Source organism: Lissotriton helveticus, chromosome 4_1 (assembly GCF_964261635.1).
Source record: "Lissotriton helveticus chromosome 4_1, aLisHel1.1, whole genome shotgun sequence".
NCBI classification, from domain to species: domain Eukaryota; kingdom Metazoa; phylum Chordata; class Amphibia; order Caudata; family Salamandridae; genus Lissotriton; species Lissotriton helveticus.
The window spans coordinates 1,506,096,814-1,506,120,278 of record NC_136063.1 but is presented as its reverse complement, the minus strand read 5'-3'; the positions used below and the strand labels follow the sequence as shown (position 1 = coordinate 1,506,120,278).

The 23,465-nt window shown below is 39.9% G+C and overlaps 1 protein-coding gene across 1 annotated transcript in view; it reads right to left on the bottom strand.

Annotated features, from left to right (window-relative positions):
* Window positions 1-23,465, bottom strand: part of ABCA13 (ATP binding cassette subfamily A member 13) — a 2,470,580-nt gene that overhangs the window by 258,727 nt on the left and 2,188,388 nt on the right. Inside the window, exon 48 of the mRNA XM_078686273.1 lies at window positions 17,862-18,012. Coding sequence (XP_078542399.1) covers window positions 17,862-18,012 — 151 coding nt within the window. The remainder of the gene's footprint in view (window positions 1-17,861; window positions 18,013-23,465) is intronic.

Here is a 23,465-nt window from a genome sequence, read left to right as displayed (position 1 = left end):
AATCATAAACGTACAAATTCACAGGGCTCATACAATAACAAACGCAACAAATACATCCAATTAAAAAAGCATTGATCATTAAAACAGATTTTAAAATGGACCCATCAACAAAGCAGACTGCATCCACAGTAAGCATCTGCAAAAAACACTAGGAGGGTTTACATTGAGTATAATTACGCCTCTTCAACAAAGGTATTTTAAAAACTCTTTGAATAAATACTATTAAACCTACAGAAGGAATCAAAGTGCAGTATGTTTGGATTGAATGACCATTACATAGAGAAATACAGGTGCTAGAGGAATCATATTGCCCCATAGGGAAGCATAACTGGGATCGTATTACCCCCTCCAGCCTGAAGCATCAGCAAAGTCCTTTTTTAGGTCTCGCCTAGCATTGCAGCGCTTGTTTTGCTCGCTTTGCGAGGCATGCAGTATTCACTATAGCTTGGAAGTTTTGTGCCAGCTACGCCCACTCTACACCCATCTGTTTGATTGGCGTACGTCCTAAATGCTGCCTTCCCATTGGTTTTAGTCTGTTAGTCCCTCCTCCTGACTGCCATGTTGTCATTTGTATACTTCCTTGGCTACTGGCCCCATTACTTTCAACACTATTTTGTTCCCGTGGATGCCCCCCTCCCCTCCCGCAGTCTGTGACTTCTTGGCCCACCAACAACCACCCACCCCACACTCCTGTTCGTGTCTTTTTGCCCGCCCGTACTTCCGTTTCAAATGCAATAGGACTTGCGTAAATGCGAGTTCTATTGCATTTACATTTGACATGCACACAATGCCTTGCATCACAGCCACCGCCCCTTCCCCTTCCTCCTGCACAGCCCCGCACTGCTGACTCAGTACCTTAGTAAGTCAACCACCTCTCTTTCTGCCTCCACTGCTGCGCCCTTACCACTCGCCTCCTCCAGCTCCCGGCACCACACAGTTCGCCAAGGCAAAGACAGCAATGAGTAAGAGTGAGCCCCTCTTCTCACCCTGCGGGACAGGACCTGCCCGGCCGGAGCAGCGGGGGCCCAGTGCAGGCTCAACGTTAACATCCGCGGGGCCGCAGCCGGCCCCTGCTGTAGCTCCGGACTTCCTGCTATTTGCCTTGCGTTTCATGATCTGCTGGTTTTAATATGAACCGGCACAAGCACGGCATGGTCCTTCTTTTATGTCTGCAGCTTCATACTCCATTCCCGAGTCCCAAGGGCTCATTGTTTGTCGTGCCTGTAGCAGTATCCTGGGATATGGCACTGCCGCTGACGTCATTTGATTCCCGTTGGAAGTGGTGGTGGGTAGTAACTGGAAGGCAGTTATCCATGTACTGCTTGTGGAACTAAACATTTTTTTTCTCCATGATCTGGATTTATACAAACTACCCTGAATCTAAACCATCTATAGCTCAATAATTCAGAGCAGTTACTTTGCCTATCTGCTACTACTTTGTGCTATCCCACTAGGCACCACGTGAGTTGTGGCAGACTGCCCCACATGCTGTTCTCCCCTGGCTGTACCTGCTCTCATATTCCCTTAATTTTTAGGGCTCTGACTGGCCACGTTTCTTTGGATTAGATTTAAGTCATCAGTGGGATATAATTCGGCCCCTTCTCTCTCTCTAAGACTACCTAGGTAATAACCATGGCAGGGCTCTGGCTTGGCTCTAATAACTAAAGCACGAGCCGAGCTGTCAAAATACGTAAACAAAGTAAGTCATGAAACAAATCTCATGAAAAATGTGATAACTTTTAAACGACGCAAAGGCATTTTATACACTTCTTACTGTTGTATTTTTTTTTAAATATGAGAATACCCCCAAGGCTGATGTCATTGCCACTAGTTATCCAAAATGTGTCACACTGTCATGCTTTCAGTTATAAATAGCTTATTTTGTCGTTAAATGTGAAGCAAACATATTTTATATTAACTGTGTAATAATTGGAACTTGTACTGAATTACTTCGAGGTGCTCTCAGACTGTTTTTTTTTAAAGATAATGATACATAGTGAAGTAAAGCAATGGCCACGGATCACACAGTTTGGTCAAGTGGGGAAGCTGGGATTTGAGCCCAGGATTCCTGGTTGCACATTGTGCATTTCAGGCAGAGACTGTATTCTCACATTCCTCTCTTCTTTTGAACACAAAAGATCAATGCTATTCATGCATTTAATTAGTAATAGTTTACGAAGTCCAATAAATACATTTATCACTCCTTAAATCAGATTTGCACTATACACATATATGGATGTGCATACTCATGAGATGTGAAGCTGTGCGTTTGTTTTTAATGTTTACAGAGACGCTGGAAATCAAAGAGAACAACTTGCCTGTCTGAAACCATGCCGCCCTGCTCCAAGTGCCTCCTGGAAGAACAGACTCTGCAGGGGCTCAGAGACCTCGCTGTTATTGCTGATTATTTAACTGCTATCATTGGGGCTTAAGCATTTCAGAAAATGGTTTCGTTTTCTCACTCAGTTGATATAAAACAGCCTCGCCCGCCTTGCGTTACACTGCTGGCTTCACAGGGGGATTTTAGGAGAGGTTCAACATGCCAGTGGCCACAACTAAATAATCAATAAAACAACAAGAACACCGACTGCCTCCCCGTTCCTCACAGCAGAGTTTGCTCCACCAATCACACTGATTCAAGGAATCATGTGATGTGTAGCAGGACTTCAGAGAAAACTGTTGTGACTGCCCCTGTTTAATCTTCAGTTTTCACTTTAAGATATTGGGGGGCAGAGGGGAGGGGTGATATTATCCCCCCATTTAAAAATGTTGTGGGGATGTGAACCAGAGCATTGTTGGAATGCTGAAGTCCCATTCTTTACTTTACAATGCCAAAGAAGCCGTTTTTAGGTTGAGCCTAGACGCGCAGCTGCCAGTTCATACGTTATATGTACTTTGTGGGGTCTGACCCATCCCGCCGCTTTGGATTGGCTTATGTCTGGGTCGTTCCAAAATCATAGCCTGCAAATCGCTAATAGCTTGTGCATGCCCCACCTTTTCTTACAAATTAACTCCCATGGAGTATTGTCTCAGAAACGAGCAGTAACATGCAAGCTGCTTGCATTTTTTTAACCACACATTTGACCGTGCCCCCTCACGCACTGACCCTGCCCCATTGCACACAATATCAAAGATCCTTTTACTTTATATTATTGCAACTCGACCACTGCCCTAAATCACCAACTCACTATGTATAATCTCTGATTGACTATTATTTTTAGGCTTATCTGGAATTATTGTTGCTATACCCACATTAATATGCTCATAGCTAAGTACTTATAAGGTCCCAAAGGGCAGACAGATTGCATTGCAAATGCTTGTTTGTTTTTAGCAGGTAAGGCTCCGCTACAGGAGGCATCTGTAGCACAATATGTTCCCCCACTGAGTGCTTCTTCAATTCGCCTGCTCCCTGTCAAAGTGCCTTTCCATCCATGAACAGAAGTTTCATATTGGACCCATCTATCTGATTTACAAACAGCAGAAGTATAATTAAAAAGATGAAGCTGCAACAGATCCTCAAGAGCCCTTTTAGCGCAAGAAAGTTATGGTATCTTAAGGCCCTTATCAAAAGTTAAACTATCTTTAATAATGAGGTGATTAAGATTGATTTGAGGATACAGAGAGCCAAAGAATAAAGAGGGAAAATTTAATAGAGTCTTCCACAAACAATAAGACCCAGTTTATCATGACAGCCAAAAGAGGAACATGAATATGGTAAACACAAAAGACAATGGAGGCCTCGGTTTGCTTCCAGCTGTAAAACACGGGTATTGGCATTACCCCAGACCCTGGCCCCGTACAGTGCTACTGACTGATATAGTCTCTAGTATATTTCTAACAAGGGGGCCAGTGGCCTGCTTCCAATTGCAGAGGAGATATTAAATAAGGGCCCCACAGGCAGCCTGAATTTTTGGCTTATGGCAGACAAATGTTTGCCAAACAAATTCATAGAATCAAAAACTATTCCAAGATAGGGAAATCTTTGGAAATTCAGTAATTTATGACCATTGATAGTGGGGTTTCTATAAGAGGTGCTTCATGGCCAGCATGCCATACTTTGGGATTTTGAAAAACTTAGCGGCTCATTACGATGGGGGTCGGATTTTTTCCGCCGGCCACCGTAGCGGAGATTGGGTCCGACTGCCATGCGTGCGGCGGTCCGGCCCAAGGTATTATGATGTGACAGCCGCAGGCGTGACAGTGATTGTGTGCGTCCGCTATGCTTTCAGAGGTCTCACCAGTTGTATCATGCTAGGCCCGCCACCGCAGAGGTCAGATTCCGCAGCTTTAACATTGTGGCAGGCAGTGCTGGCAACAGCACCGCTGCGTCGCAAAATCGAGCATGTTGTGCATTTCACTGCTGCACTACGTGGCAGGCACTGCACTGTGCAGTGAAAGTACCCCCCCAGTGCACCCACACCCCCCCCACCAATCCCTGATAGCCTTTCCAAAGCAGAGAGGCGGCCGTGGAAAATCTGGCTTCCGCATGCATCCTAATACCGACGGTGGAAACAGCTAGGCACTGGCACCATTTTAGCAGTACAGTTCCGCACGCCAGGCCAGCGGGCAGATTGCTATCGGCTGAAAAGCAGCGGACGGATTTTCACACCACCGCGGTCACCGCCGCCATCATAATCTGACCGGGTGGTGGTGATCGGCCCACTATCATAATAAGCCCCTTTGTGTCCAAATCTGGCTCAGTCATGAATTCAGAGAAAGCAATCACCAGCCGTTCCAGGCTCCTTGGAGTGTGCACCAATAAAACCACATCTTCTGCATACAGTAAGGCTTAATCAGCAAAGAGTCAATTCTGGGCATGTCCAAATCACATTAAGACAGTCACTTGTTCAGGTTTTAAATATAAAGAATGAACATAACAGTTGGCAGGACACAGAGTATACAGCATCTGGGACAAAGCTCACTCTAGCCTCTAGATCCAAGTGCAGATCTGCATGAAAATGCACCAATGGGGCAATCTGACCTAATTCCAAAAGGACTGTCCAATGTTTTTATCTGTTGACCCCATCAAAAGAGCAAGAAAGGTCAGGTACAAATGGCAATGCTTTGCTACAATGTATTTACCTGGAATCAGATAAAAATTACAGCATTTCTCCAAAGTACCTACACTTTCATCAAACCCGTATTGTCACAGATTCATCATATCGTTGTTCTTCATCCACTCTATAATCCTGTTAAAGATAACTCTCTCAAGGATTTCATGACTCAGTCAAGGAGAGAGATAGGTCTGTAGCACCATTTGTACTGGTTTTTTTTATACGATGTGCAAGATGATTGATGACGACCAAGATTTGAGAATCCATCTGCCAGAAATATTTTTTTTAAGCTAGTGAGCAGAGGAGCCCATAAGTCAATCTTACACTAAAATGATTCCATGGGTACCCCATCAGGCACAGGTGCTTAGGCCGAGGGATGCCCTTGCAACCTCCCCTAACTCAGTGAGAAAGCGCAGACCAGAATGACGATACACGAGAGGAATTCTGCTGTCATGCTGACAGGGGTTCTGATGATAAATAATACATAAATAGGAAACCCATTGTTCAGGGGTCATATGTGCACATAATCTAGTACATTTTGTTTTAGAATATTCAAAATTAAAACTGGAGAGGTATGAAGACAAACATTGGAAAGCCATTATAAGCATGGAGCCACTCCATTGTCTTCAATGGCACTCTCAAGAATACCAATGTTCTAATATAAAATCAGGTTTGAGTGGTTCACTACCACCCTTATCAAGGCGTGACAGTATACCTGGGACACTAAATAATAAAAAACACTCAAATGGCGTTAGTCCAGAGCGCACGTCTCCTGGAAACAAATTATATCGAAGCTGGAGACAAAACTGATCCAGTCCGGGGTTGACAGTTGTGAATAATAACCTGCAATATCACCCAAAAATAACGTTAACACCAGGTTGAACCCCATTTTGAGAAGTTGCAGACACACAGTTGGAATGTGAAGATTTGGGGTTAGAGTCTGGGCCCAGATGACAGTCATAATCGTTACAAAATAAGTTTGTAACAGCCCAAGTTTCTTGAAATAAAACAATGCCATACATCAATAAATTATAGCCACAACATCAAGTTCATCTTATATTTTAACCCAACAACTTAAAATTTTCAAAGTAGGAGGCTAATTAATCAAGCCATAAGGCAAAGTGATAGTCACCATCCCCACTGTCTAGAGATTATTAACGAACAGAACTCATGCTGGTCAATCTCAACTGGGGCTCTCATCTCAATGGCATTATTCATGTGGAAATATATGCTCTGAGATTGCTAATACACAACTTTACTCTTCAGCTGAACCCCGCTTTGCAAGTGTCCAGCAGACAAAACTGGACCATTTGACAAAATTACAAAGTAAGGGCAATCTTCAGGTAGAAGACTTTGTATAGGAAACTTGCATGTGTAGAAATCTGGTTCCGTCACAGGGGCGGGCTCAAAATTGGAGGCAACAATGTCCCTTCCACTGCCAGTGACCAATCAAGCAGACGAGTTTGGGAATATGGCAGCATTAACATTTTTGCTAGCAAAACCAGTCCTGGCTTCTGAGGGAAAAAACAGGTTACCAACAGGAGTATGAGAAGAAGGACCCAGATGAGAGCCTGAATTAACAGCATTAGAGTCATGTACTCTCACTCCCAAATTATGCACATTTGCTGTAACATCAACTCAGTGTCCTGACATCACCAGCCTTAGCTTAATTTTCCCCAGTCTAGCAGATAAAGGGAGCAAAAGCACTTGTGGAACAGACTTAGAACAAAATGTGTTTTTCTGCAATTCCTTTGAAATGGGAAGGCTGAATTGCGCTGCAGAAGTATTTACTACCTTATCCTGGGATTTTAGAGGACGAGCTGCCTTCCTTTTGCCATTGGCCGCTGGTTTAGTTGTGGGAAATACTGAGGAGACATATGCAATGATCGACTGGCAGCTCTGTTCAATGCCTGCTGTGTACATAGTATGGCAGGTGAGGTGTTGCAATCAACAGAGAATCTCCTTTCTGTCAGCTCAATTTCTTTGGAATTCATCCCAACTGCCCATGCTAAAAAGGTGTCAGTTGTGGTTCCCTTGATGCCAATGGCTGATGCACATGAAGTGGCTAAGGTTTTGTGTTTGCCAATGACCAATATAAAAGAAGATTTAGAACAAAGGATGAAAGAGAAGGGGCACACACCGTCCCAAGCTGCAGTCGCAGAGCACATTTAAGTATCAGCTCTGCGGCCTCCAGGGCAAGTGAGATTATGGAGTTGGCAGTCTTGACCCCCCCAGCGGTGCAAAGGCATTATAAGACACATCTAGTGCTGTGGTCTGAGAGTTAGTTTAAGTATCCCCTTCTCCTGCTCATCCCCAGCAGCTTAAGGGTATGCGAACAGTAATAAATTGTGCGCCTCAAGTACACAAACTATATCTTTTTATTCCTAAATAGAGAATAATACTGATTTGCTACTTAAATATTACAAAATGTTATGTACCATGAGTCCCGTGTCTTAAATAGCAATTCCTTAGGCTTCGTTATTTAAGAATACCAGGTCTCATGTACAAAGAATACATTAATATTGTTAAAAAGATTTGCAACATGTGCACCAACTTTTTCTTTCTTCAGCCCATCATACACAAAGTTCTAGAGATGCCAGAGTTTATTTTCTTAAACATCCAGTGGGCTCATGGGCTTGATCGAAATCCATGTATTTTGTCTTTTCATTCTGGAATACACTGACCTGCTTAAGGTTTTCAAAGCAGCAAACAGTAAAGACTGGATTATTCGTCCAAGAAATATTTTCCCACAATATTGCAAAATCTACAGCTGACAGAAGAAATAAAAATTTTGTGATCTGCTTTTCGATGTCTTGACATTTGATTTGGACCTTTTCATCCTCGTTTCTTTAAGGTCACTTATAGAAATAAGACTACAATATATGAAGATCCAACTCTTATACAGAAATTCTTGAATGGCTGCAGAGAGGAAGAAATGGACATTTCAAGATCTTCTAACTCGTGACTTATCAGTTATTTTTTTTCTACACTATTAGCAAGTCATAACTCCTTCCGCATGTGATCCCACCACCCTCAAGTATGTAGTTTATCTAGTTATATTTTTATTGTTATTTTGTTATTTATTGAATCTATTTGCCTATTTTGTGTTCTCTTCCTGCTAGTTTTAAACCTGCATTGTTGGCCAGATGAATTAGGCACATGTACTACACACAGTCAGTTGATTAAAGGTCTAGGTTATGGTTGGATTGCAGACTGACCATGGAGCAGCAAATTACCAAGGCAGAAGTGTGCTGCTTGGGACTGCTGAGATGCCTAAGAAAGATTCTATGGTACCTACCCAAGAAGATGTAATAAACAATTTCGCAGGTTCAGATAAATTCGAGGCTGGACTATGGCAATGTGTAATACTTATGTGCTACAGTCTAGGTGAAAGCAGTTGCAAACAGTTCAGAATGCTGCGGCTCACCTCTTATGCCATACTCCACGTAATACCCCAGTCTCCCAACATCTATGTCAGCTACACTTACTTCCTGTGGTCCATCGTACCAAAAACAAGTCCCTATGCTATGTATGCAGCACCATGTCTCAGGTTGGCCCTTTATGCATATTCTCTTTCATCCGTCTCTACACCTCCAAATTACATTCAAGCACAGCCAATCTGGCCATCATACGCAAAATTAGGTTGGTAAGGAAAAGAGATCGTTCCTTTGCTTTCTTGGGATAGAAATTATGGAATTCCTTGCCTCAGAAGATGAGACTATGCAACTTCGGCCTCTGTTTCGTAAGATAGTAAAGACATGGCTTTTTGAAACCTAGCCTGGCTGTCTTTGGTCCTCGATTCGCTAGGGCTGGGAAACCCCATCGGGGTAGGTATGTGCTTTAGAAATATTTTTCATTTCATTTCATTTTCAGGCTGATTCACACATCCATTTATGCATGGCATTTACGTTCTATGCACCTTTATCTTCCTTATAATTGGTAGCTCTTTTCATAGGGCAATTATACTCACTTTATTGGTTTTATTCTTCCTTATGAGCAGATTATATAAGTTTTAAATGTGATTTCTAATGGCACTCAGAGTAATTTCATTAAATGGTTTCAGGTTCCCCTATCAAGAGACAAAAGGTTTTGTCTGACTTATCCTAACTAAAACCTGATGTTGCACTACTTCAAGAAACTCAGGTAATGAAGTCAGATGCTAAGAAACTTAAAGGAAGTTGGGTGAGAGATGTTGTCTTTTCTCCAGGTTCAGAGAAAAAGAATGGTGTAATAATTTTAAGCAATAAAGCCCCAGATATTAAAGTATTCTCTCAAAATTCTGACACATGGGTGGAAGCAAAAGTAACCATTAATAATAGGCCATTGTTTATTTGTAATGGTTATGCTCCAAAGCAATACATCTGTGAAATGTTGCCACCTGAAATTCAAAGTCTCTCCAGGGTCCGGGAATATCACTGGTGCAAACTCAGACAACTCAGAAAACCTGCTCCCCTTGGTCAGGCTGAAGTCTTTCCTAATACCCCAGCCCCCGACCACATCCACCCACTTGCCACAAGCCAGCCCACTGACAATTACTACCTCTTCCGAGCAGGAGGAAAATGTCCACTCTGTTGATTCTGAAATGGGGAAATATTTCACATAGAAATAACCAGGTATTTCTGGGTCTGTGCAGTTGTTCTCCATTGCAGAAAAAAAACCTTGTGATTGACAGAATATGATGCAGGATACTGGTATCACTGGATCAACCCAGAAATCTTTTAGAATAAATGGGTTACTGTACATGAGTTTGGGTTGTGGTTCCCAGACAAGTTGTGTGAGGCTGCTCCATTTCAGGATGTCATTGCTCTAGCCTGTTTCGTTTTTGGAGTTAGAAGTGATTAGCGGAGTCCAGAAAGAAGTTATAAACATAAAAGACATCCATAGTCAAGACTTCAATTAAAGTGGGGGCGTGGTCTAGCGCCGCGGCAAGATGGAGGCTTCGCTTTGAGCTACGCTTGGTCGCGGAGCTCCTAAGGACTTTCCAGCCGATATTTCTACATCCTATCGCAGACTCATGCAAGACTCTGTAATTAGAACAGACGAGAACACCCTGCCTAGGGATATAATGGCCCTTACTAGAGGGTCCAAATGATATATGAACTGGGGTGATTAAACCAGAGGCTAACACAGTACACAGCAAACAACAAGGTCAATTCAAGCAGGCTCCACCAAAGATATATTAAGAAAATATATGTTTTTATTTTTCTTGTAATTGATATCACACAACAATTTTTTTAAAGGATGAGAGATAAATTATACTTAGATTTCACATGATATATTTTAGAGCATAAAAAAGAACAGATCCTGATCTGATAATAAAGTGCAAATAAAGAATTAATATCACTACATTAAGACCTACCCAGTAGCAACCACACTGCGACCACACTTACACATTCACTCATATGTTTTCTCACTCTATCTCATTCTATCATTCAACTTTCAATCCTCCATTCATTCTACTAATCCTGGCGTATGCAACACATCAATGTTCACTAAGTTCCATAAGTCGGGATGTTATTTCAGGCAGATGACTTTTACAACGGTTCCAGAAGTTCTTAGGACAAAGAACCGTGTTCCTGGGGACATGCGCCGACGCGCGTTTCGGTGATAGGCCAATGAGGCCACACCTTCGTCAGGGCTAGGGGCAGTGTACTGGGAGGGACACAGGCATAAAATCTGTAGATTTATGTATTTTGCAGGAGACCACGAGACTATAATAGGGCTGCTGCACAGGGAGATGAGTGTATGTCTTTTATACTTCACAAGTCTCCAGGGGTATTTGTCCTGTGAATTCTTGGGACAAAAACGCCCGAATATTAGATGAGCGTAGGCTGGGTTTTATAGTTCTGAGTGATGGTGTTTTTCAATCGGCCTCCTGGGTCTATCTATGTTCCAGAGGTACTTTCCAACACGATTCTTAATCAAAAAGTGGGTTGATATAAATAATCTGTATATCAGGTAGTTTTGCTCGGCACTCGGGTATACATCACCGTTTCGGGACCATCACTGTGCACCGCAATACCCCGTTTTCTGTCAAATGGGATGACCCTCACTCTGGATCCTACTAGCTTTCATACACGAATAGATGTATCTAAGGTGGGGTTCCTTCTCGATTTTACCCACTGCCTCGGGGAATGACGGGGCGAAAAGATTCCTTAAAAACGATGCTCGTTTCTTTAGGTGGGGTTCCGCTGACAACACCGGTCGGCCCACTGCCACGAGGACCGCCGGGGCAAAGGAATTCCTTCAGGACGGTGCTTGTATTCTTTAAATGGGGTTCCGCCGACTGGATCAATCGACCTATCCTGGGAGACGGGATTCTCATGCAAGACTCTGCCCTTTGAACGATCCAAGCAGCACATGGAGCTGTTTTAACAACATTTCGCACAGCGGGCATGCTGTTACCAACGGAGGTAATTTCTTCACATTCGGACGCAAGCAGCCGCCATTTTGTATCTGCCGCCGCTCGCTAGAATCCCTACAAGCTCCGCCTGTTGCATAAACGGAGGCAATTTTCTTTCATTCGGAAGCGAGCTGCTGCCATTTTGTATTGGCTGCCGCTCACTAGAATATCTACAATCTTTGCCTCAGGTAACAGGTCCTCTGTCCGTCACAAAATTACCTGGCAATGTGATTCACTGCCTCTGCTTTACTGCTTTTTATTGCTCCTTCATAATATATGACCTCTTTTCAGGATCTCATAACATGTGATCTCTCTTCAGGAATTTCTACTGTAGTGTCAGACCCTTCTCCTCTACGCTGTGATTTTACCTATATTGTAGTCATTTACATCAAGAATGGATTTCATCTTTTCCTCATTTACAAATAACTCTGCACTATTTTTTGTGGACTTTCCATATTCCTAATATATTTTTGTTCGCTACTACATGCCTTCTCCCTTATAAGGATATGTCTTTTACCCTCCAGCACTTTACAGTATTTAGGTCATTTGTTTTGCTAAAAGCTATTCACCTTGTGCTGGTCTGCGAATTGCTCTATGACATATATTTTTGCTCTTATTTTTTCTGCTTCGCTTTCAACTAAGATGTATTTCTTTTGAGTGTATGGGTAGACTAAAATCTTTATTAAATATCACATCTAATTCTCCACGATGCTCCAGAATGGCTGCTGAGGCACTTCTTTCTACTAAAGCTACGTCTACAGGACCTAAACCCAAGAGAGCTAAAAATAACCCTCCTTCACCCATATTGTCTTCTAGAAATCCTGTTCTAGACACCATTTTAGATGAGGTGAGGGGGTTGAAATCTTTTATGTCTATGACAAATAAGAAACTCCAACAGATAGAGGACAGATGGATTAGTATGGAATCTAAAGTTATAGATATGGAGCAACGCATTAGTGATCTTCATGATGTTTCTATTAAGATTCCATTCTTAGAACAGGAAATCCATCGCCTCAAACTCCACACTGAGGACCTTGAAAATAGACGTATTAACCTTCGCTTGTATGGCCTGCCGGAGAATATTGAAGGGACAGAAATACTTCTTATTCGTAAGAAATTCATCCCTGAATTATTGGAAATTCCTTCAATGCCTTTACTGAATATTCAGCGTGCCCACAGCCGTTTACAACCAAATTCCTCCTAGAGGAATTAATATGCTATTTTTGGAATTTACAGATCTCATGCGTGTCCTCACAGCAGCAAAGTCAAAACGTCGTCTCATTTAGTCTGGTCACACCATCTATCTGTCTCAAGATCTATCCAATGCAACCAATGCACGAAGAAAATAATTTTTGGCTCTTCATCCTCAAATGAGACAGTTGAATATTCGTAATGGCATTTTACATCCATGTTTTGAAAAAATCACTCATGGGGGCTCCTCACATTCCTTTGACGATCCTACTAAACTGAAAACATTTCTTCATAACTTGTCTCTGAATTCTGCTTCTGGCTCCTCTCCTCTTTGCTAACTTTCTTGTATCTGTTCCTTTTCTTTTCTCTGATAGCGTATCATAATTCTAGTCTATTTCTTTCATCCTCCGTTGCTCCATCGTCCGTCTCCGCAGTTGCACCCCATGCACCACTCTTTGCATTGTACTCTTAGATCTGGATCTTTTTCCTTCCTTTTTCCTTTATCAAAATTAAATGCTCAGGTCGCCCTTATTCAAGAAAGGCATTGTAATGACACTGAATCGCTCAAATTAAAGCGACAATGGGTGGGTCAAGTGGTGTTTTCTCCTTCAGTTGATAGCAAAGGGGGTGTTGCAATATTGTTTCATAAATCTCTTCAAGTGCAAATTTTGTCTACTCACAATGATACTGATGGGCGATGGGTAATGGCTAAAGTTGTTATACAAGGTAAAGAACTAGTTCTTTTGAACATTTATGGCCCAGTTAGACCGGATCCCGAATTTTGGAATTCCATAACAATTTTACTTGCTTCTATTGACTCTCCGAATATTGTAGTTGCTGGTGATTTCCATCAATGGGTAGATCCCTACTCCGACAGACAATCCAAATGTAAATTTACCCCAGATAAATCCCACAAAACGTTTCAATCTGCCATTGCCTCTTGTCCATTATTTGATACTTGGAAAACTTGTAATGCTGACTCTCATGTGTGTTTACCTTTTTTTCGAATGTTCATCAAACTTGTTCTAGAATTGACTATATTTTGATAGGAAATCCCTATTGCCATCGCTTTTATCATCTGAGATTGGTTCTATTTCCATTTCTGATCATGCACCTATTCTTTCTGTTTTGGACCTTTCTTTAAATTCCCCTAAATTTAGTAGATGGAAGTTAAATACTTTTTTATTATCTGATACCCATTTTATTACAGCAGCTACTCAATTTATTAATGAATTCTTCACACTTAATAACCCGGCTGACACCTCCACTTCTAACACTTGGGATGCTTTTAAGGCATCTTTTCGTGCTTTCACTATTTCCTATGTTGCAAACAAAAAGAAAATTGCTCGTAAAAAATATGCAGCGTCATTGCAGCAACTGAAACTTCTGGAACATGCATATTTTACCTCTAAATCCACCTCAACACTGCATGATCTGTATAAGGACAAATCTGAGCTTAATAAGTTGGCAACCGTTGATGCTTGTAATGTCCTTCTTAAAATTAAATCTAAATAGCATGGAGGTTAAAATAAAGCTGGTAAGATGTTGGCCAACTACTTAAAATCAAATTTGAACATAAACATATTGGGCCTATTCTGAATGAAACTACTAATACTCTTGTCTCATCGGATGAGGATGTCGCTCATGTATTTCATGAGTATTATCAGTCACTATATTCCGATGATACGAATCCCTCCCCTCAAAATTTAGATACCTTCTTTTCTGGCCTTCTCTCCCCCCTTCCTTACCTGATGAATTTGTTTTATTAGAAAAAGATATTACTTTACAAGAAATAACTGATGCTATTAAATCCTTGAAGAAGTCCAAAGCTCCTGGTCCGACGGCCTTCCCATTGAATTTTATTCTACCTTTAACTCCATTTTCATTCCCAAACTTTTGGCACTTTTCAATTCCTTTATTTCTAACTCCAAAGTCTCGGGTTGCTTTATGGAAGCCTTAATTGTTCTTATACCCAAACCCAACAAAGACCATTCTCTTTGTAAAAATGATCGCCCAATATCGTTTAATCAATTACGACGGTAAAATATTTGCAAAGATTCTTGCAACCCGCCTGGAGAGTATTATCCCATTGTTGGTTAAAACTGATCAATCTGGTTTCATTAAGGGTAGATTGACTGCGGACAATGCTCGTATGTTTGCTAATATCATTTCCTTAAGTAATAAAATTAAATCCCCTTTAGCTGCTCTATCTTTGGATGCTGAGAAGGCGTTTGACCGAACTAATTGGCAATTTATGTTTAAAACTCTTTAATGGTTTGGATTCAGCCCAACTTTTATATCATATATTAAATTGTTATATTCCTTCCCCAGAGCTAGTATTTTTGTAAATAACCGTTTTTGTAAATATTTTTCCCTATCTAGAGGTACACGCCAAGGTTGCCCTCTATCACCCTTATTATTTGTCTTATGCCTTGAACCATTCCTTGAACGTATTCGTGTTCAACCTCACATTTCTGGTATCACCCATAATTCTTTAGAAATGAAAATGTCAGCTTATGCGGATGATATATTAGTCTATATGTCGAACCCTATTACATCCCTTCCTAGAAGAAGTTAAATTGTATTCCCGTAATTAGGGATATAAATTGAACTTCTCTAAAACAGAAGTATTACCGTTAAATTCCTCATGTTACCAATATATGTTTAATGATACTAATTTTACTTGGTGTACAAAAAAATAAAGTACCTTGGTATATGGTTTTCTGCGACTTTGAATGCCACTCTTAAACATACGCTTAATGCATTAGTCAATAAGATTCAATCTCTGCTGCTTTCCTGGTCACCTCTTCATTTATCCTGGTGGGATAGACTTGATACAATTAAATGATGATTGTCCCTCATATCCTATATACCTTATCTATGTTACCTTTTCGAATCCCCTTATCGTATTTCTCTCAACTTAATTCTATCTGCACCAAATTTCTTTGGAACAAAAAACACCCACGCATTTCTCTTGCAAAGCTTAAGCGCCCCAAATTTGAAGGAGTACTTTTTCCTAATGTCAAAACATATCACGATGTTTTTGTAATCAGACAATTTATTGCCCTTTACTTTGATTTTGGTGACACTCCTATTCCGCGATGGATTTCTTTTGAATGTTCTTTATTCAAAGATTTTTCTTTTCGTAATATAATTTACATGTCTAACTGTACATTTATAGCTAATAATCCTATTTTGAAATACTCCCAAACCCTTTTATATAACATACTTGTTGATGGTCTTGACCCTCTTCAATGTTTTTGTCCTATACTATTTGGTATAACAAATACATTAAGTATAAAAGTAATTCATTCTCCTACAAATATTGGAAGGAGAAGGGAATTCTTTTTGTGCATCAACTCATTCATCTGAATTCCCTTTTCAATGTTACAATTGCAATATTGCTTACCAGACACTTTTCTTGCTGAATATGTTTTATTCTCAACAGCTCTGCAATCTTATTTAAATACTTTTGACCCCTCCAATGTTTCCACCTCAATAATTTCACCTACACCGCTTTACAATATTTCTCAAGAACATAAACCTAAAGCAGCTCATATTTATAAATTACTTTCTTTTCATATTACTGAACAACCTAAATCTCTTACAGAATTAGCCCGGGAAACCGACTTAGGTCTATTAATACCTGTTTCTGATTGGGATAAGTTATGGTCTAAGTTATTAAACATTTCAGCTGCTGCACGCATCACTCAATCGCTCTACTTTATCTATAATAGAGCAGTACTAACCCCTGTTTGTATATCCAAGTTTTCCCCTACCTTGTCTCCCTTATGTTGGTCTTGCTCTAATTTTACCGGAACTTTAAGACATCAGATTTTTGACTGCACTAATGTTATGAGTTTTTGCCGTTCTATTTGGTCTACCTGTATGAAGATTTTCAAATGTAATATAACGTTATCATTGCAAAAAAAATTTCTAGGTTCATCTTCACCTGATTTTGCAAGTTGTACTCCTATATTCCTATTATTTGACCTATTTATCGCATTAGCTTTGAAAGTTATTATGTCATGTTGAAAAGACAGTTCTAAACTATCCTCAGTGACTTGGTGGAATTTCATTTGTGATGAACATCGAATTGCTACGGTCTCCTCTTCCTCTTTACCCTAGAAAATTAAATTTGATCTTCTTTGGTTACCTTTCACAACTTATCTTGCTTCACATGCATCTATATCTTAATACTTCTCTTCTACCTTTCTCTCTACTTCCATGATCTTTTATCATATACATTTTTACCTTCCTCCTTTTTCTCTTTAATTTCTCCCCTCTTTTCTTCTTTTTTCTAGTAGCATTTAATATTATTATATCTTTCCATCATTTGTTCATATACTATTTTTACTATGTTTAATTGTTCTGACATATGATGTTACTTCTTTGTTTCCTATTTCCTTTTTGTATTTCTCTGAAAACTCAATAAAAAAACTGTTAAACAAAAAAAAAAGACTTCAATTAGAGATATCTACACAGTATGGACGTTTTTGTGAGTGACACATTAACCCCTATTTGGTATTATAAGTAGTGTGCAAAATGTTAAAATTTTTCCAGCACAAATTTCATCAGGTAACATCTGTTGAATTATTTGTTGGAAAAAGCCACATAATTCCAAGTGATGTAGGATGGATTGGAGGGTTGTGGGACTTTAGATATTACAGGCGTATTCCTTATTCCAACCCACTGAACTCGGATTGAGGAAGCCGAAAATACCACTTTGGCGAAAAAGTACCATATATTGTTGATATTTCCCAGGATGAAATGTCCAGTAACTGTTGCCACCAAACAGAAAATGGCAGTTCTGATTGTCCCCAGGTTGTAACATGATCAATGTGAAATAAATGTATATGTGTATATCAATAACATTGGTGGCAATAGCACCAGTTTAGTGATGGTTGAGTCAGAGTTTCCATAAGAAAGAAATGTTTTTGTTTTCCTAATAACTTTGGCTAAGTTGAGCTTTTGAACAGATCTGTCACGTGAGCGGCAAGAACAAGGGGAATTTCCAAAAGGTTGGTTTCCACATTTAATTCTCAGTGGATTTTCTGCCCATGATACAGAAAAATGACTTAAACGAATTACACCAAATTTTGAGTGGTAGAAATTTACTTAGGCGAGTTTCTTTGTTTGGTTTTGTGTAAATCATCTCAGTACTTTTTTGAGAAACACAAAACATTAGACCCTTTTGATAAAAAAATGCATACCTTGTGGATATATTGCTTGGGGATTCCGCGAAGCCTACAATAGTAATAGAGATGTTCCCGTCCAGTCAGAAGCTCATCTAAGGCATCTTGTTGTGGACAGTATCCGATGAGCGTTCCTTCCTTACATGCATCCAGTATGTCTCGTTCAGATCTATTTGACAACAAAATAAAATATTTATTAATGATATCTTGAATCTAACAGTTTAAAAAAGAATTGGACATCAATGACACACTAATCAGCATGTTTTCACCTTACACCATTGCATTTATGTACAAGGCATACACAATTACAATATACAAATGTAAATGATATAATTAAGCTGAGCCTCTTCATCATAATTTATCCCTTTATGATATCGTAATAGTTAAGTAAATTCGCTATAATGAAGTCAGAACCCCATTTTAAACTTGTCCTCATCAACAACTATCTGTTCTGTACATTGTTGAAGAAATTACTGAATAACTTCTTGTTGTAATGAACAAATGGCAATTTTTGTAGACTATTTACTTTCTTAATTTGTGCATCAAAATATGGTAATAGAGGTGAATGGAGAATTTATATTGATTTTAGAGTATTAACGATTCAAAGTGTTCTACTTGATTTTCCATCATTAGGAATTTGTAAGACTAGTCTGCTACATCCGGTTTGCTATTGCACAGTTTAACCTATGTGAAGTAGTGAGGGAGAGCATTACTTATGTAATCATACATAATCATTCAGAATAACAGCCTACATATCCACATTCCCCAAATGAATAGCAAGGGGAACTTCTATTATTCATTTGGCACCTGTGCTGTGTTTAATTGTCAGTAGAAGTTCCACTGCAACTTTATATCTGTGCACTCGCACCTCATATGTGTGACTCGGCTTGATTTCCTCCATTTCATTTTGGTCTTTCTGAAGTTCTTTCCAGAAAATGGAAAACTAGCTTTATATATTTTGACATTATCTTTAAATACAATATTTCACATTTGAATTTTACTGCATGATCTCCAATGAGTGTGCCTCTCCAATTCTCGTCTTCAGACTTTAGATATATTTGTGAACTTGTAGAGCACACATATACCCCCCAAGAGAGTCCTAGCAGTGAAGTAGTGTCTGCTGCCCTTCCAACAGGCGATATTTTGAGAACATCAAGGTTTTAGACTTTTTTTTAATTCCAAATGGTTGTTGTTAGCTTGAAACATTGAGAGTTGCAGCAGTTATAAGCATGTATATAGGATGACCAGGAGTCTGGCTGTATTGAGATGGTGAGTTATAACAGAGAAATAGATCAAAAAAGACTTTCAGTAAAAAAAAACTGATGTTGATTACAGCATTGTACAAGGATCATTTAGACAGAGGGAAGCCATGGAGTTTGGGAGGTGACCAGAGGAAAAAAGGTACTTAAATCAGTACTGATATTTCAGATAGATATCTAATTGTCAAGCCGATTCCTCACCTCAAGAATGACCAGCTCTTAGGACTGATCAGAAAACTTTCTCCAGCAATAGTTCCCATAAATTGCCAGGTGGAGTCATGCAGTTTAAGGCCCAACTCCTTCCAGCAGATTATATATATATATAAATCCCTCATTGGTGCACTGGTGTCAGTTCTGGTACTTTTTTCACCACCCCATCAAGGCATGTGGAGAGGAACCGAAAAAGCATCAGCAACAGTGACAATAACAACAGATAACATGTTTGCACATCTTATTTCTTATTATGCACTAACGCAGCAAGGTAGGATGGAGATCAGTGAAGAATCTGTAGGAAGATTATGGGTCCACCAGCAATACCATTTTGAAGGTCAATCAACTTTCGTATGATGTATACATCTTCGTGAAGGCTTCTCCCATTAAGCATGAATCCTAAAGTAAGACCTTCCTGTGAGGTGAGATTGAGTAGTGGCAATTGATCAATGAGGTCACACAACACAACTCTAGCAACGCTCCAGTACATTTGTGTTTGAGCTGTGAGGCAGTAATGTTTCGCAAAAATATACGAGGCACAAGGACTCCTGTTGTGAGAGCTATGGAAAGAGCCATGGCCCTGGTGGAGTGGTTGCTAATGCCCTCAGGAGGACCTTTCTTTGCTAAGAAGCAGCACATCTTACCAAACACAAAATGGTGTATTTGGCCACTGCCTTGCCTTTCTTGGATCAGGTACGCTTCACAAAGGGCTGATCACCCAATCTGTACTCTTGAGTGTGGCTGAGGTAGTTAGATTCTGTATATCTGGGGTACAGTATATGCATCTGCTCTTCCAGCTTGGTTAGGTAAGGAGGATGCAAGAAACATGGAGGAGCAACAGGTTAGCCCTTATGAAAGGCAGATAACACTTTTCATAGGAAGGATGAGCAGGTACAGAAGAACAATGTACCTAGGTTTAAAACCAAGAAAGGCAGATGAAATCAGAGGACCTGAACTTCTCTGGCCCTATGGGACACTAATAGTACTATCTTCAGAAGGAGAGTACTAATTGGGCAACCATGCATTGGTTCAAATGTGGATAACAATAGGAAGGTCAAATCAGCTTTCATATCCCACTGATAATCAATGCACAAAGTAGGAGAAACAAATAGGATGCTATGAAGCCCTTCAGGAATAAGACGTGCAGCCCAAACACTCCAAACAGACGAGTAGGGATTTCTCCCTGGTTCAAAAAGTGCCAATGTTGATGTTGTTTCAGCCTTCAAAGAATGAACAGGCCAGTATCAGGAAAAAGGAGGCCAGTATCAGGAAAAAGGAGTTTGGAGGCCCAATAACTGGATTAAATGGAGTGACAAATGTTCCCAAAAAAGAAATGGATTAATCCAGGTGGACACTGAACCACTGTGAGTTACTGTAAGCACAGTCTGAAACTGACACAAATGGTCCTTCTTTACCCTCCATTGACATCTTATAAATGTAACAAATCCAAGCAAAGCTATCCAGAAGGACATTTAACTGTCAACTTAATTGTTTTACCTAGTATCCAATTAACCAGGACTGAAGGTCAGTTAAGGATGCAGCAGTGGGATTTTCAACCAAGTACATTGGTATGCGAATATCATGCAACTTTCTTCCTAAGTTTCCATCCTTATTCTAGTTTTTGGGAAATACACCACCTTTACTTTAAGGTAGAAAGGTGAAATAACAAAAGGTTACAGAAGGCCTAGGAGAGTATAATAATTAGGGAAGGAACAGTACCCACCTTGATTATTTTTACATGATCATAATCTCAATTTGATTTCAAACACCAATTTGTGCCTGATTTCAAATTTTTTGTCCCCCTCAGAATAAGGAGATTGATGTTATGGTTCATATATGCAGTTAATGTATCTGTGTTCTTATTTGTAAAATTTAAATCGTAAATTTTACAACTAACAGTTTAAGTGTTTTCTGCTTTGCCTGGGAAGTCAACTAATGTATTCATAGAAATAGTGCTGTTGAGAAGTACAATATAAACATGAAGTGCAACCTGTGTCTGCTTTTAATTTGAAAATGTTTAAACAGTTTTTCATATGAGTTAGTGACCTGAAACATGGAAAGCTACAATACCTCCTATAAATAAATACCTGGATTTAAAAGAAAGTTTTGGAGAATGCACAGTTGTGGCCTCCTTTAGCTGTTTATCAATCTGGGCCTTTTCTAGTGGTGGCCGGCATGGACAGTATTGCTGAGTTGCACTGACACCACAATACCTCACCGGACATCAAACACACTCACAAGCAGGTCTAAAGTTACAGCGACACTGGTGTTCACCTTGTGACTGAAACACTGAATCCAAAGAAGAATACTTACCAAATCATTATGGTTTTTAGAGGGAGTTATCAAGGCTGCTTTCTTCCAAATGTTTGGGAAGATGCTCGTTTACACATGGCTTGATAGATAAGCGTTAATTTAGACCCAATAACCTCTGCTGCCAGTTTAACTATGTTGTGCGGGCAAGGATCATACGGGGAACCCAAAGTAGAAGTTTCCAGTAAGATTCTAATGTCCTGATTTGGTGGGGCGAAAAATTCTGTCAGACTTTTAGTTGGTTTGAAGGGCATATTGATGAATGATATAGTGGGCGCTGATTTAGAATTGGAGAATTTTTGAATAATTGTTTCTACTTTTTCTAAAAAGAACTTTGCCAAAGTATCACAAAATAATTCACTAACAGTCAGGGATTTTTGTTGCAATTATTAGTTAATTCTGTGATTGTCCCAAAAAGTTTGTTAAACAAGTCTTTAGCTTCCTTAATCTTCTTTGTAAAGTATGATTCATTGGCCTTCATTATAAGATCTTTATAAATTGCTATATATTGTAGATAGTTTGCCTTCTCTTCCTCTCTATAGACCATTCTTCATCTTCTTTTCTGTTTTCTACAATTTGAGAACCATGGGGAAGAGGGACTTTGCCGTTTTATTTTAACCGTTCTAACAGGATCTACTTGATTTGAAGCAAATTCCACCCAATTAATATATTGTTTGGCTGCTGCCTCAACGTAATTTCCAAGAACTAGGGGTGTATTCTCCAGTACTTTATTAGGATGGTGTGGCTGTACATTACGCCAAGCTCGTGAAGGGAAAGTTGATCGTGATTTCTTTATATTAGAATTAAATTGTAGATGAGACAGTTCAAAGAAGACTGTTCTATGGTTGGACCATGCTACTTGAGATGTTTTTACATTGATTAGGTCGGGGTTAGTAGTAAAACTCCCATCCAAGGTTTGACCCGCCTGATGTGTTGATTCTTGTACTATTTGATCTAAGCCTAACGCTGAGAAAGTTTGCAGAAGTGCTGCGGTATCAGGGTCTGAAATCGCCTCTAGATGGTAATTGAAATTGCCCAGAACTGTATAGTTGGGTTCTAGGATAGATTGAAGGCTAGTTATTTCCTGAGGAAAACTTTTTCTGGAACTAGGTGGTCTATATAAGACCATATCCTTAAATTGTTGTTGCTTGTTGATCTCTATAACAAAGGAGATTATTTTTCCAAAGGAGAGGAGAGAGGGCTGTCAGCTGGATTCTAGTCTTCTCTAACAGTAACTGCTACTCCTTCTCCACGTTTAACTTCTCCATCGCATTTATAAATATTAAAATTCTATGGTAGTGCTGCCTGCATATCTACATTACAGGTAGAATCAGCCCAGATTTCAGTAGGAAAAGCTAGCGCAGGTCTATGTTTTTCCATGAATAAGTGGAACTCACAAAGATCTGGTATTTAGCAGAAGTAAGCAAACTTCAAAGGAAATTCTTTGTAGTGCCCAGGGCCTTGTCTTTCCCTGACCTGGCTCCAGACTCACCACTGAGTGGTGGAGACAGCTTCGTGTGAGGACAGGCACAGCCTTTTGAGGTGTCTGTGACAACTCCCCCCACCACTCTAGCTCAGGATAGCCCATAAGCTTGGTGATGGCCCATCAGGATATGCAAGGCACACCTCAGCTCCCTTTGTGTGACTGTTTGGAATGAATTCACAAGAGCCTAACTGTCAGCCAACCAAGAAATGTGTATTCTGCAGACTTTCTAAAAGTGTCATTTTCAACTACGCAATGTAAAAACCAACTTCACCAAAAGTTGTATTTTAAATTGTGAGTTCAGAGACCCCAAACTCCAATCTCTATCTACTCCAAATAGAAAAAGACACTTAAAAGATA